At 46.6% G+C, this 14,322-nt stretch overlaps 2 protein-coding genes across 4 annotated transcripts in view; both read left to right on the forward strand.

The window, feature by feature from the left end:
- Window positions 1-9,170, forward strand: part of BIN2 (bridging integrator 2) — a 32,094-nt gene extending 22,924 nt beyond the window's left edge. For 2 of the 3 annotated variants that reach the window (XM_029954036.1, XM_029954038.1), the window contains 4 exons: window positions 2,715-3,432; window positions 5,483-5,563; window positions 7,593-7,667; window positions 8,678-9,170. In XM_029954036.1, coding sequence (XP_029809896.1) covers window positions 2,715-3,432; window positions 5,483-5,563; window positions 7,593-7,667; window positions 8,678-8,701 — 898 coding nt within the window. In that variant the 3' untranslated portion in view covers window positions 8,702-9,170. The remainder of the gene's footprint in view (window positions 1-2,714; window positions 3,433-5,482; window positions 5,564-7,592; window positions 7,668-8,677) is intronic. The other variant, XM_029954037.1, reaches the window with a different exon arrangement.
- Window positions 9,171-13,568: 4,398 nt separating this feature from the next.
- SMAGP (small cell adhesion glycoprotein) overlaps window positions 13,569-14,322 on the forward strand; it is an 18,651-nt gene continuing 17,897 nt past the window's right edge. Inside the window, exon 1 of the mRNA XM_029953464.1 lies at window positions 13,569-14,146. Within this exon, the coding sequence (XP_029809324.1) occupies window positions 13,830-14,146 (317 nt within the window). The 5' untranslated portion in view covers window positions 13,569-13,829. The remainder of the gene's footprint in view (window positions 14,147-14,322) is intronic.

Genomic DNA, 14,322 nt, shown 5'->3' on the forward strand with positions numbered 1-14,322 from the left:
GGTTCCTTTCTGTGACTTTCCTATTCATCCTTGTTTTCACATTTTTCGTTTGAATTGTTTGCCTTTTTCTTAATAATTTTTTAATGTTTATTTTATTTTTATGATTTTTTAATGTTTATTTTTGAGAGAGTGGACGCATAAGCTAGGGAGGGCCAGAGAGAGGGGGACAGAGGATCTGAGGCCGCCTCCGCGCTGACGGCAGCGAGCCCAGTGTAGGACTCGGACTCACAAACTATGAGATCATGACCTGAGCCAAAGCTGGATGCTTAACCAACTGAGCCACCAAGGCACCCCTATTTACCCTTTTTAAAAATTGATTTATAGGAGGTATTTTTGTGTATATTATGGATATTAATCCTTTAATGATATGCATTGCAAATATCTTTTCAATTTATTATGGCTTTCTTTGTGTGTGTGTGTGTGTGTGTGTGTGTGTGTGTGTGTGTGTGTTGTCTATTCTGTACTCTGGTAAACATGAGCAACTCCGTGGTCCCTCAGAATGTGATTGCTTTCTCCTTCGGAAGCCTTTGCTTCCTTCTGTGTACAAGGTTTTACACTGAGAATTAGAGACCCAAAGACATGGGAGACTTGTCCTTTCCCTGAAGCTGATTTACCAAAAGCTGAAAGAACAGAAAATGTACCTAAAGAGACAAGAAACAATATAACTTTGCGCATACTAAGTACCTAATGAGACCAGTAGGAATTCCAGAGAGGTTAAGTACTTGCCATTGTATGGGTGGTCAGGGAAGACTTTTAAAGGAGGTGGTGAAGGGGTGCCTGGGTGGCTCAGTCGGTTAAGCCTCCGACTTCGGCTCAGGTCAGATCTCATGTTGTGGGTTTGAGCCCCGCGTCAGGCTCTGTGTTGACAGCTAGCTCAGAACCTGGAGCCTGCTTCCGGTTCTGTGTCTCCTCTCTCTGCCCCTTCCCCTCTCATGCTCTGTCTCTCTCTGTATCAAAAATAAATAAAACATTAAAAAAAAATTTTAAAAAAGGAGGTGGTGAAACTGATCTTGTGACTTGAAGGAAGCATCAAGCTCACATTGGTTATTTGTATTCTCCATTTAGCAATCTGTTACAGCAATTGTTGAGTGTTTAAAAATAATCACTAAAGGGTCAGTGTAGATTTCCTAGATGAATTCCCTTCTCCAAAAATTCTGTTTCTCTTCTTCTCAGTGTTGGGAGTCAGAATTCTCTGTATTGGTCCATTTGTCTGAAACTTACTATCACTTACATCAAGATGTCCCAGACCCTTGTAGGGAAATATGTTTATTTGTTTTCTGGCTACATCCTGGGCCTCTAAATCTACTGGCCCAAGAATGCCAGCACTAGAAGGAACCCCCGTCACTCAGCTCATCTCACATCAGAAACTCCCACAAGGCCAGAACTAAGTTTCTCTCTTTCTCTTCTTATTCCCATCTCCCATCACATAATTGGCCCCTATTGGGTAAATATCTGTGGGTTGCTTAATCAGGTTGTAGGCAGTACATAGGAGGCACTGGAGGTGGATAGGACTCAAGGTGATGTCGGTCACATAAGCACTCAGCACAGTGTCCAGCATGCTCAATACATACAGTCAGTTTTCGTTATTCGTGGTCATGGGGTTCTATAAAGCCACTATGACCACGGGATTAGCAAATACTGAACCAGTGCTCCTGAGGAAGACGCGGAGTTAGGTTCCCAGGAGCCCCCGCTCCCAGCATTTTCATCAGCCAATCAATATATAACCTTGTCTTGTGTGTGTTTCTGTTTAAAGACACCTTGTTTAATATGTAATGTTGACTCCTAGCCCATAACTCCTTCCTGAAGGAAGCTTTTCTGACATGCGCTGTTTTTCTCTGGGAGGCACATCACAGTCTTCTTGCTCTAAGCACTTTATTGCTATACTTGGAGGACATTCTATACAGCAAAATCGCCAACAAAAAGCACACTGTGAAAGATGTGGCGAAAAGTACACATCTGCAGTGTAAGAGCTGAAGTCAGGCAGAGGATTGCTTGGTCAGATCTCAGCTGGGAAAGTGCTCATCAGGCACCCACTTTTCTTTTCTTTTTTTTTTTAATGTTTTATTTATTTTTGATACAGAGAGAGACAGAGCATGAGAGGGGGAGGGGCAGAGAGAGAAGGAGACACGGAACCAGAAGCAGGCTCCAGGCTCTGAGCTAGCTGTCAGCACAGAGCCTGACGCGGGGCTCGAACCCGAAGACTGTGAGATCTGACCTGAGCCGAAGCCGGAGGCTTAACCGACTGAGCCACCCAGGCGCCCCAGGCACCCACTTTTCAAAGCTCGCGTATGTCCATGGCTGGCCACGAAAGAAAGCATCATGAGTGTTAATTTTAGAGTTACAAATAAATTGTAGGGAGTAGGTGAATTTGACGAGGATCAACTGTGTATCACCCGGGAATCTTTTCCCCAGAGAAAATATTTTGTCAGCATTTTGCTGTGTTTCTTTCCAGTCTTGCTTTTTTTTTTTTACATATTTTTTTACATAACTGAGATCGTGATATATATACATATATATGTATATATATATAAAACACCCTATAGCCTCTTTTACTCTTTATAACAGAAGCATTATTGCAAAGTATACAGACTTTCTCGTATCTTAGATGGTTTTGTTCTGTTTTATTTGGCTGTGTATGCATCATTATTTCCTTGGGGGTATTTAGGTCGCTTCCAGGTTTCGGCTCTCCTGAATGAATGCTCTTGCTTTCTTAGCAGCAGCAGACGCTCTGTAGTCATCTCTTCCCCAGTTCGAACATCTGAAGTCTCCAGCCCTCCTACCTCACCTACCAGTCCTTCTGCGCTTTCTTTGAAGAATGAGACGGACTCCATCTCGGCAACTGAAGAAGAGCTGGCATCTGACCTGGCCCAGCAAGAAGATGATTCTGAGACTAAAGAGCCCTTAAAAGACAAAGAAGTGGAGGAGGAAGAGTCTGAAGCAAGCTCCTCTGAGGAGGAAGAGCCTCTGCCAGCCTGCAATGGCCCTGCCCAGGCCCAGCCCCCTCCCGCCATCGAGGGTGGCAAGTCCCAAGAGGAAGCTCTCCCTTGCTCCCTGTCTCCATCACCAGGCAGGCCCCTTATCCCTTCAGAACAGCCCGCATCTCCCCCCGAAGTGGTCCTCCGAACCCGCACCTCAAGTGAAGGGTCTGAACAACCAAAGAAGAGAGCCCCTGTCCAAAGGATCTCAGCACCTCCTAACAGGCCGCCTCCGCCCAGAGCCACTCCCAGCCCCAGGCACTCCTCGGGGAACATGCCCCCCAGCCCTCCAACCTCTGAACAGGGCTCGCCCACCAGTCCCAGGGCCTCCTTGGGGACCTCACCTGACCCCCAGCCACCAGAGAAGCCAGTGAGAACTCCTGAGGCCAGAGAAAAGGAAAGCATCGGCAATCTGAACCCAGAACTTTGTACTTCTTCTACCGAGATGTCCTCTGAGGTGAGATTGGATATGGTTGAGTCTTTATTCCCTTTTACATCCTCCATGTAGATCACCTTTACTACAGTCAGCTTGGCCCAACTGATAAGATTTTATGTCATTAGGTTACATATTCTTGGACACCTTTTTGGTTCTGGGGATTGTTTCCCATATTCGTAGCGACTAATTTAGTAACCTGTACTCTTAGGGTAGTTTACCTCTGCAAAGGGCTTATTTTTCATATTAGTATTATCATTATGAACAGATTCTTGTTCATTTCTTTCTTTGCTCCCAAGTTCTGGGAGTTCCCAGTATAAAGAATCTGCCACTGGCATCCTGAGCTTTGTTTTTTAGTGGGGACAGAGAGGAGGGTCTCATTCTGGTTCGTCAGGCTTACGACTACGGTAAACAAAATGGCAGCCGCAAATTTCCGAGGTATATCTTCTGTGATGCGAGAGGCATAGAAGAAGGAGCTCACAGGGGAAAGTAAGGCAGAAGGGACCGTCTTTTAACAGGTGAGGATATGGATGAGAAAAGGATTGTGTTAAAACAGAGGCAGAGACCTGTAGAGAGCAGCAGTTCTGTGAAGGATCTGGAAATCAAAGTGTATTCTATTCAAATTACACAGAAAGGCTATATCATATTGGAGAGAGGTTTGACTTGTTCTGTGAGATTTCTCAGAACAGAACAATGTGTAATTTTTTTTCAAGTCCATTTTGGATCAATATAAGAGGAACATTCAGCAATTAGCTCTGTTAAAAAATGATATGGAAAACCAATTTCAAATATAGGGGAAAAGGAAGCACAGGGACTTCCAAACACCAAAATAGGATCGGCCACCTCAAGAAATAGCCCTCCTCCCTCGTTGTTGAAAGCTAAGAACACATGATCACCTGTCAGGTGCATTGTATGGTGAGACACCTCACTAGATGCCACCAAGATTCATTCGTTCATTCCATAATTACTGACTGAGTCCCTGCTGGGTGCCAGGCACCCTTCTAGGAAGTGGGATATTACAGTGAACAAAACACAAAATTCTCTGCCTCCCTGAGTCTTGTCTTCTAGTGGCTGCGGGGTAGGGAGAATAAGGGAGATAGGCAAGAAACAATAAGTAAAATAACAATTTGGTGATGATAAGAGATAGAGAGAGAAATTAAGTAGGGGAACGCACAGGGAGTGAAGGCTAAATTTCTGGGGTTTTTAAAATTTGTTTAATGTTTATTTTTTAAAGAGACAAAGCATGAGCGGGGGAGGGGAAGAGAGAGGGAGACACAGATCTGTATCTGAAGCAGACGCCAGGCTCTAGGCTATCACCAAAGAGCCTGACACAGGGCTCAAACTCATGAGCCAAGAGATCATGACCTGGCCCAAAGTCGACGTTTAACCGATTGAGCCACCCAGGCGCCTCAGCTAAATTGCAGTTTAAAAAGAGTGGCAAAATGGATGGACCTAGAGGGAGTCATGCTAAGCAAAATAAGTCAGGCAGAGAAAGAAAGATACCATATGTTTTCACGCATAGGTCTAACAGGAGAAACCTAACAGGGAACCACGGGAGGGGGAAAGTGGGGGGAAAGAGTTAGGGAGAGGGAGGGAGGCAAATCATGAGAGACTGTTGAATACTGAAAACAAACTGAGGGCTGAAGAGGGAGGGGGAAGGGGAAGGGGGGTGATGGTCATGGAGAGGGGCACTTGTGGGGAGGAGCACTGGGTGTTACATGGAAACCAACTTGGTAATAAACTATTAATTTTAAAAAATGTAAAAAAATAAAAATAAAAAGAGTGGCCGAAGGAAACATCTGGGCAATGAAGGAGGCCAGGGCATGAGCCAGTCGGATATCTGGGAGTCGGAGATTCCTGGTGCCCCTCAGTTCACAGCACGCCGGGACAGCCCGTGCCTCACTGACGGCTGACCAGGCTACCTGGAGAGCCTCCTGGCATCTGGTATCTAGACATGGGCACCATGCTGCTACCGCAGGCACAAGCTAACACAGACAGAGCACACCGGGTGGCGCCCAGGGTGTGAAGGTGTAGGACTTCCTCATACATTGTCCCTGTCTGCTTTGATCCACAGGTTTTTGCAGAGACTGACAAGGCAAAGGAGGTAGAAGACAAGGAAGAGAACAATAAGCCTGGCCTCGCTGACTCCCCCGAGGTATGAACATCTAAGTCACCAACACTGTTACACCCTCGGTCTTGACCCACATGAGGTACTGAAGGCCCTAGCAGAGCAAGACATAGAACTTTCCCCTTGTGGGCTTCTCATCTGAGGATGCATGCTGATTGGAGAAATAGGCAGGGCGTGTGGGCAGTGAATGAGCACAGGCTAAGCATGGGATTCTGAGTAGGTAAAGTGTAGCCATGTTTTGCTTTTCTGTGCCACAAAGAGCAATTCAGTGGCATGGAAAATCCAAGATCAATTTATTTTAATTTTTTTTACATTTATTTATTTTGAGAGAGAGACAGAGCATGAGCATGGGAGGGGCAGAGAGAGAGGGAGACGCAGAATCTGAAGCAGGCTCCAGGCTCTGAGCTGTCAGCACAGAGCCTGATGCAGGGCTCGAACCTGTGAGCGAGATCATGACCTGAGCCGTAGTCAGACACTCAACTGACTGAGCCACCCAGGCGCCCCTCCAAGATCAATTAAAATGTGACTATAACATAGTATATGATTTTAGTATGGAGTCAGCAATAGGACAGCCTGTTTGGCTCTGGTGAGTAAGACAGGTTTGCATCTTTGGAATAATCTTATTGGAGAGAAGATTACAAGGGCCGAGATGCTGTTCATTTTTGAGGAACAGGCTAGTAACACTGTCCTCCTTGGGAAGGAGACATAGGATGCAATCTCCTTCCCCCTCCTTCCCACTTTATGTTTGAGATTTCTAGTGTTTCCTGACTCCCAGCCTCTCCTGGGGGATTGCTTGGTCATCAGCTAAGGAGACATGTTTTTGCTACAGAATTAAGCAACTAAAGCATCTTTGATCCTATCAGGGTCATCAGGCCTCTGAGGCCTGTGTCCTGTAAGATCTGTTCACTTCCCTTGCATAAGTCATATTTTTCCTCAGGCAAAATGATGGGCCTATCATATGTAAAAAACGGGTAAATAAAAAGATAACTGCAAGAAAATCTGTACTACTTGCTCAGCATTTCAATCACCTGAGAGAGAATGAAGGTTGTCTAAAAGAATAGTACCCTTCTGGGGCACCGGGTGGCTCAGTCAGTTAAGTGTCCGACTTCGGCTCAGGTCATGATCTCGCAGTTTGTGGGTTCAAGCCCAGCGTTGTGTTCTGTGCTGACAGCTCAGAGCCTGGAGTCTGCTTTGGATTCTGTGTTTCCCTCTCTCTCTGCCCCTCCCATGCTCATGCTCTGTCTCTCTCTGTCTCTCAATAAATAAATGTTAAAAAGTTTTTAAAAAGAGAATGTACCGTTCTGGAAGGTGGTATTACCTTTGGGGTAATTCACAGCCTGGAACTGGAGGAGGGAAGAAGAAAGACCCCTTAAAGGAGAAATCATAGAATTCCAAGTGGTGGCTGTCTCAGACTGTTAGAAGTTGGTCCTGATTTTTGAGAGGATGAATTTTATAGTGTGTAGATTACATTTCAAGTAAAAAAAAAAAATACATTCATTCCAAACCTTAGAATGCCAAGGTCTTCCCCTGGCTCAGCAAGTCCTAAACAGGGCTTTCCATATCTTGGGTTCCCATCTCAGAACCCAGAACTTTTCCGCAAAGAAAGCATCATACCACTTGCCTTTCCCAACCGGCATTGCCCAGGATCCTCTCAGTGTGAGAGCTGCAGTGCGCTCTCGAGGAGGGTTAGTCTAAAAGTGGTAGGTAGTGGTTTGGAGACCTATATTTACCCGTCCCAGACTCCCACACAGATTTATATACAGATGCGGGCCACACAGATCACAGTGTCTGATCGTGGAAACAACGGGAGTCCAAAGACCCAGGTCCCTGTCCCAGCAGCTCATTTCACCTGTGGAATCTTGGTTTCTTGATCTGTGATGGAGAATGACAGTAAAGCCTTCCCTGATGCTCTCAGGCCACATAAAACAACGCTGTGTTTGCCCTTTGTGTCGTCTGTGACCCTTGTAAAGTGTAGGGCACAGAAGACCCTTCTGAGCGGGGGAGAGGCTGGGAGGCAGTGCTGCCTCTCTCACTGGCAGAACTCTTCTTTTTGTAGAGCCAAGATCTCCAGCTTCACGTCTCTGCAGTTCTAGAAGAGAGCAAAGCCATGGCACCCGCGCCTCAAGAAGAGGTAAGGAGGCCAGATACGCGGAATGGGATGGGTAAGATTGGGCACTAGGGGTGGACAGAGGTTTGGTTACAGTCTGGAAACCTCACCGTGGGCTACCAGGGGAACCCACAGTGAACAATATCCTCAGGGCAAAGTCAGGCAGGTGGGAGCCGGAGGAGCCAAGAGTAACCTGGGCCTTTGTGGTTTCTGTACCCAATTCCCAGCCCTTGGCCTTGAACCTCTGGACCTCTCACCATAGCCTTATCTCCTAAATATGTATTTCGTTTTATCAGAACTTATTTCAAAAAGGAGTTAAGATATATACAAGGCACACAAAAGGCAAATACATACACATGCACAGTATACTCAGAAGTTATTAGTAACCATGACATAAAATGGAGCCATGAGGGGCGCCTGGGTTGCTCAGTCCGTTAAGCAACTGACTTCAGCTCAGGTCTTGAACTCATAGCTTGTGAATTCGAGCCCCATATCGGGCTCTATGCTGAAAGCTCAGAGCCTGGAGCCACTTCAGATTCTCTGTGTGTGTCTCTCTCTCTGCCTCTCCCCCGCTTGCACTCTGTCTCACTCAAAAATTATAAACATTTTAAAAATAAATAAATACAATAAAAAGGAGCCATGAATCAGGAAGAGACAAAAAAGCATTTTATAAAATAAAACTACCAAGGATGTAGACTACAAAGATAGTTGCACACTTTCTGACATCCAAGAAGAAAAGGAAAATGTGACCAGGTCATCCAGTTCGGGATGCCCATCCCTTAAGAGAGCAACAGCTCTTATTACTAAGATGAAAAGAAGTTTCCCCTGTGAGTCTTCATAAAGAGATGGTAATATGATGAACAGTCTTTACAATACTCCCAGCAACAGTTTTATATCGCCTCCCTCAGTAGAAGCCAGTGTCTTACAAGAAATCTAATTTGATAGAAGCAAACTAAGCTTTACCACCCCCTCTTCCCTGTGAGCGGCCGGTAACAGGGCAGCATCTAACCCCGTCGTGTTTGTTTACTTTCCAGGCATCTACAGTACAAAATGACTAACTCTGAAGAGGGACTGCCAAGACCCCGCCCCCAGCACACACCTCCCTGGAGAAGCTCCTCAACTCGAGGGTATATAGGTCAGAGGGACTTAAAATCTAGTGTTCATTTGTAGGTTCTCCAACCGTGTGAATGCTGATGGTCTCTACAGATCTAGCATTAATGGAGACTGAGGAGCAGACTTAGGGGAGGGAGGGAGGGAGGCAGGCTTGGGAGAACTATTAGACTCGGGGAATATTTAATTCAGGCTTTAGCATTGTTAGAATAAGAAGACTTTATATATTAATTAAAGGTGGCCGGAAATGACCATAAAAAGCAAAAGCATCTATAGACACAGACACATCCACACAGACACATAACCACACGTACGCAGAGAAGAATGAACAAATGTTTGACTCACCACTCATTTGCAAGACTGAGAGCCAAAAGAACAGATTTTCAGATTGTTAAATAAAGTATTATTCAGACTGTGTATGGATCCTTCTTTTAACACACAGTGGTGGAGCCCGGCACACAGCTCTCCCCTAGGTCATGTTGCACCTACCCCTCATTCAGAGAGTGTTAGTCCCATCCTAGACCCCTAGCTCGGTCAGAACGATGCCAGGGGCCACAAGGTTCCTTTCCTTGACCCAGACGCTTTACTGCATGCCCTCTCCCACTTTCAGTGCATAAGCAAATGCCCTTTGAAAGGGGGTGCATCTTAGAGCTGTGTCTAGTGTTTACAATGTGGTACTTGGTGTAAGTAAGCATCTGGAGGGCACCTGGGTGGCTTAGTCAGTTGAGTATCTGACTTCGGCTCAGGTCACCATCTCCTAGTTCGTGAATTCCAGCCCCATGGTGGGCTCCGTGGAGCCTGCTTGGGATTCTCTTTCTCTGCCTCTCCCTGACTCACAGGCACTCTCTCTTTTTCTCTCAAAAATAAATAAATAAACTTAAAAAAAGCATCTGAGCAGGATGGAAGAAGAAATGGAACTTTCATGTGAAGGGAAAGGATACACAATGTGATAATATGATGGAAATGGCATGGAATTTAGGATCCGAAATCCGGGATTCAAGTCTTACCATTTACTTCTATGAAAACATTAAAAAACTCACTGTGACTTCTGGCCACCCTAATAAACACTCTCGGAAACACTCCTCCACCTTTGCTTTTGTGTCTGGGGTTATGGATGAAGGCACAATTCAGTCATTCAGCAGGCATTTACTGCATGCCTGCACCAAGCACTGTACTAGGTACTAGAGAAACAATGGTGAGGCAAAAGCTAGAACTTTATTATAGAGACAGAATATCGAACAGGGAGCCGAATGGGGAGGCTTTAGTAATGGGTTAGAAGAGGACATATGACTAGTGTTTTTCAGGAATGACTCTGGGTTAGGCCTGAGAGACAAGGATATGGTGGTGCCATTCTCTGAAATGGTGACTAGGGGAGGAAGGGTGTAACTGTGTGTGGGTTCTCTGGTTGCAAACAACAAACGGCCACAATTAAGCAATAAAGAACATGTGGCGGCAGGGAGGGGCGCCGGGGTGGCTCAGCTGGCTAAGCATCTGACTTTACCTCAGGTCCTGACCTCACTGTTCATGAGTTCGAGCCCTGTATCCAGCTCTGTGCTGACAGCTCAGAGCCTGGAGCCTGCTACTGATTCTGTGTCTCCCTCTCTCTCTGCCTTCCCTTCCCATGCTCACTCTCTCTCAAAAATAAACTTAAAAATATATATATATGTTGAAGGGATATCAGGCAGCTCACAGAAACGAAAGAACAGGAAAGGACAAGAGCCAGCCCATGGATGTTTGTAGCAGGAATGTGTGGACTGTCCTGTAGGCAGGAATCAGGCAAGACCACCTTCTGCCACTTTCCAGGCTCAGGCTGCCTGGGGAAAGAATCTGGTTCAGTTTGCGGAGAGGCAGGTAAGTGTCTACGATGACAGGGTGACCAGCAGGGGTGGGGGGATGACCCCCCGCATACTATACACTTTCTGTGTGGTTTATGGGGTGTCACATGCGACCCCTGGCCACAAGGAGCTTGAGAACTTGCAGACCTTTCCAGTCTGTTAGGGAGCTGGAAATAAATGTTTGTACTTAGGATTATCCTGCTAGTCTTATTTAAAAGCCTTCAAAAGGTCTCTGCTGCCAAAATGGAGCAGAGGTTGCCTACTGCCCTGTAAAAGCCTTACTGCCTGCATTTTAGTATCTCTCCTATGCGGCATCTCATTCCCGAGGCACTCAGAATCAAGGCCCCAGGGCTCCTGGCAGGGGTGATACTGGGACCACAGGCCCTTAGCTGTCCAAGGCCTTCCATGACCTGCTTGCAATCGCCCCTCCCACATTCATCGGGCAAAATCCAGTTTAAGCCTCTTCTCAGCAAGGCTTTGGAAGTCTAGGAAAGGGGTGTGCCAGAGAGGACTTCTAGGGACTTACAGTCTGATGCAGGGGTGGGGAGCAAGCTCCCAAAGTAATTGCTACCACAGAGGCACTCCTGAAGGGGAGGCTTTTATTAAATTGTGAAATTGACACTTCATGTTTTTACACCCTACAGGAGCTACGGGCAGGGGGAAGGGCCAGGTTATGGGCATAACGAAGAATTTTGCTTATTTAGGGTAGATAGTCCCAGCTAGAAAGCAAAGTGTTTACCCTGATGTAAAAAAGGGTAAAGTTGTCCAGGGGAAAGGCTAGGATTTAGAAGACTGCAGTCCTGACAGCCGCACAAGAAGGGGCTAGAAGCCAATACTTAGGGCAGAGATGAGTATCTCTCATTCCCTGCCCTGAGGTCCCTGTGGTCTGTTGACAAAAGGGTGGCGGCTCCAGTTTCTGAAGTTTAGCATTTAATCCTTGGAGGACACCGGTAGTTCACCACCAGTGAGGCTCCGTTCTTCATCTATCTGTATGCATCTCCATATAAAATTAATTGCAAGAACATTACCTAGTCCCTGCCTTCTAGTAATGTGAAGGACAATATTGACAAACTAGGTGATTTATCTAAAGAACACTGGAAACATGACATATCCAGGATATATAGGATATACCAAAGAACAGAATACACTTGCTGCTTATGGTATTGCTATTTTATGCTCTTTTAGGTACTGAGCATATGCATATTGGGTCTTCTTTTTCTGGATCTTTATGCTTTTAAAATGAATCGCATGTGCCCACAGGGATAATATCATGTACCTGCAAACCTTCTGAAGTTACAGAACGCTAGTGGGAGAGGGGCAGTGAGAGAGGGGGACACAGAATCTGAAGCAGGCTCCAGGCTCTGAGCTGTCAGCACAGAGTCTGATTCCACAAATTGTGAGATCATGACATGAACTGAAGTTGGATGCTTAACCAACTGAGCCAGGCACCCCTTGAGGTTGGTTACATTTTAAAGAGAAAAAAGATACTTGTGTGTGATTAGCCATCAAATTGTGAAAGTAGCACAAGTATCAGCAAATAAAACAAATATCAGTAGAGTCCGTTGGGCTGGATGGCCTCTGAGAGTCTGCTCTCCTGAGAATCTTTAGTATATAATGGAATATGCTATGGGGGAGACTAATGAGATTAAAAAAAAATCTCAGCCTTTCCTAGAATTCATGGTCACCTTGTCAGTAAATGCAAGCATTTATCCACCTTTGGAACTTAAGCTTTAGGATTTGAATTTTCTCTTCTCTTAGATATTCTTTTATCTGAGGACTTGCCAGGCTGACCTTTCTAGTAGCTTACATAGATCTTAAAAAAATTTTTTTTAATGTTTAATTATTTTTGAGAGAAAGACAGAGCATGAGTTGGGGAGGGGGAGAGAAAGAGAGAGGGAGACACAGAATCTAAAGCAGGCTCCAGGCTCTGAGCTGTCAGCACAGAGCCCAATGTTGGGGCTCGAATTCATGAATGGTGAAATCATGACCTGAGCCAAAGTCGGATGCTTGACCCAACTGCGCCACCCAAGGTGCCCTGTAACTTACATACATCTTGCCTCCATGTTACTTTCTTTGCCTTTCTTGGATGGATTGGTAGTGTTCCCACATATGGACTTTTCTTCTTCCTCACTGATACCCACTGTGCCTTTAAAAGTACATTTAAATAAAATGAATTTAATCAGCTTACTCTTTTTCCCCCCTTTGGTTTTTACCAACCAAATAATATCTTTAGCAATGAAAACAACTACCCTTGCTTATTTGTGTCTTTGCTTTTTTTCTCACACCGTGCCTCTACTCTCTGAGACTTTCTCCATTAGTCTTTGTTCCCCAAATGGATATGCACAACACCTGTCCCTCCATCAGTCTCTATAAATATTGATTTCCAAAACTAGCAAACTCCTCACCGGAATAAGAAGGAAGCAAGTAATTCTGTAACACTGGAATAGAAGGCATAAGAACCACTTGAGTTCTAAGCCTAAGTAGGAAGTCAATATAAAAATGGCTAGCATTTATTGAACACTTACTGTGTGGCAGGTACCGTTCTAATGCTTTAGATGCATTAACTCATTCCATCCACCACCACCACCCCACCCCGGAGTAACTCCATGAAAGAGGTACTGCCCTAGAGGAGAAATGAAACCAACGTCGTTTGTCCAAGATCACACAGCAGAGCGGATGGCAGAGCCTGTGTTTATAGTATTACATCCTTAGCCACTGAGTTCATGAATTTGGGAACATTTCCTGCCACAGAGAAGTGAGTCAAGATGCCTTAAGTGTGGCATTGATTAGCAGGTTGAGGTTTTTACCAGGTGCTAGAAGTGTGGCCAGGAAATGGCTTCATTTTAGGGCTGAGGGAACAGATTTTAGAGATGTTAAGTAATTCACTCAAAAGTCATACAGCTAACAAGCCGCGGAGCCGGGGCTGTTTGAATCCAAAGTTCATGACGCTCTTAACATCTATACTACTACACAGCCTCGGAGAATGTCAGAAGAGGAAGATCCGGATGGGACACCGCTTCCCTCCCCACCGAGCCTCCCTGCTTCCCGGCCGCAGGAAGCTCCAAGCTTCTGGACACGGACCTATTGACATAAATGATATGCAAACGCAAGTAAATGTAACTTTCCGCATTTGCTGCAAGTTCAAATTTCGTCGATCGGGGTTAAGCGGACAGATCCCAGTTATCCCAGTTCCGACCCCACGCCGTTTGGAGGTTCGGGGCGAGGGAGGAAGTGGCTCCGGATGGAGAGTAAAGTGACAATCAGACGAGGAAAAGCAGCCTTTCCTCCCGGGGGAGCAGAGGCGGCAGGGCAGGCCGAGGGAACCTGCAGAGGGCGGTTTCTCTCCTCTTTTCCTGTCCCACCCAGTCGGCCGGCCCCCCCACCCCCACTCCCGGCCGGCCTCCGCCGCTCGCTCTGCGCCCGGGTCCGCGGCTTCCTCCCGCTCTGTGTCCCTCGGCGTTTCTCTGCGAATCTCCGCCGTTCCCGCCCCTCGGAGAGTTCAAAAGGACGCGCGGAGTGGCGCCGGGCCCTTCCGCGGGAGCCCGTCCGACTGGTAAGGTGAGCACGCGGAGGAGGGCACCTGGGGAGGGAGGGCCGGCCGAACCCGGGGGCCGCCAGCACACCGCAGTCGCCTCGGCCGAGGGAGCGACGCCAGCCCAGAGCGTCCGGAGGCTCCCGTCGCGGCCGCTCGGAGCCGCCTGCCCCGGACGGACGGTCCCACGCGCCGCAGGCAG

The sequence above is a fragment of the Suricata suricatta genome, chromosome 10 (assembly GCF_006229205.1).
Source record: "Suricata suricatta isolate VVHF042 chromosome 10, meerkat_22Aug2017_6uvM2_HiC, whole genome shotgun sequence".
NCBI lineage: Eukaryota > Metazoa > Chordata > Mammalia > Carnivora > Herpestidae > Suricata > Suricata suricatta.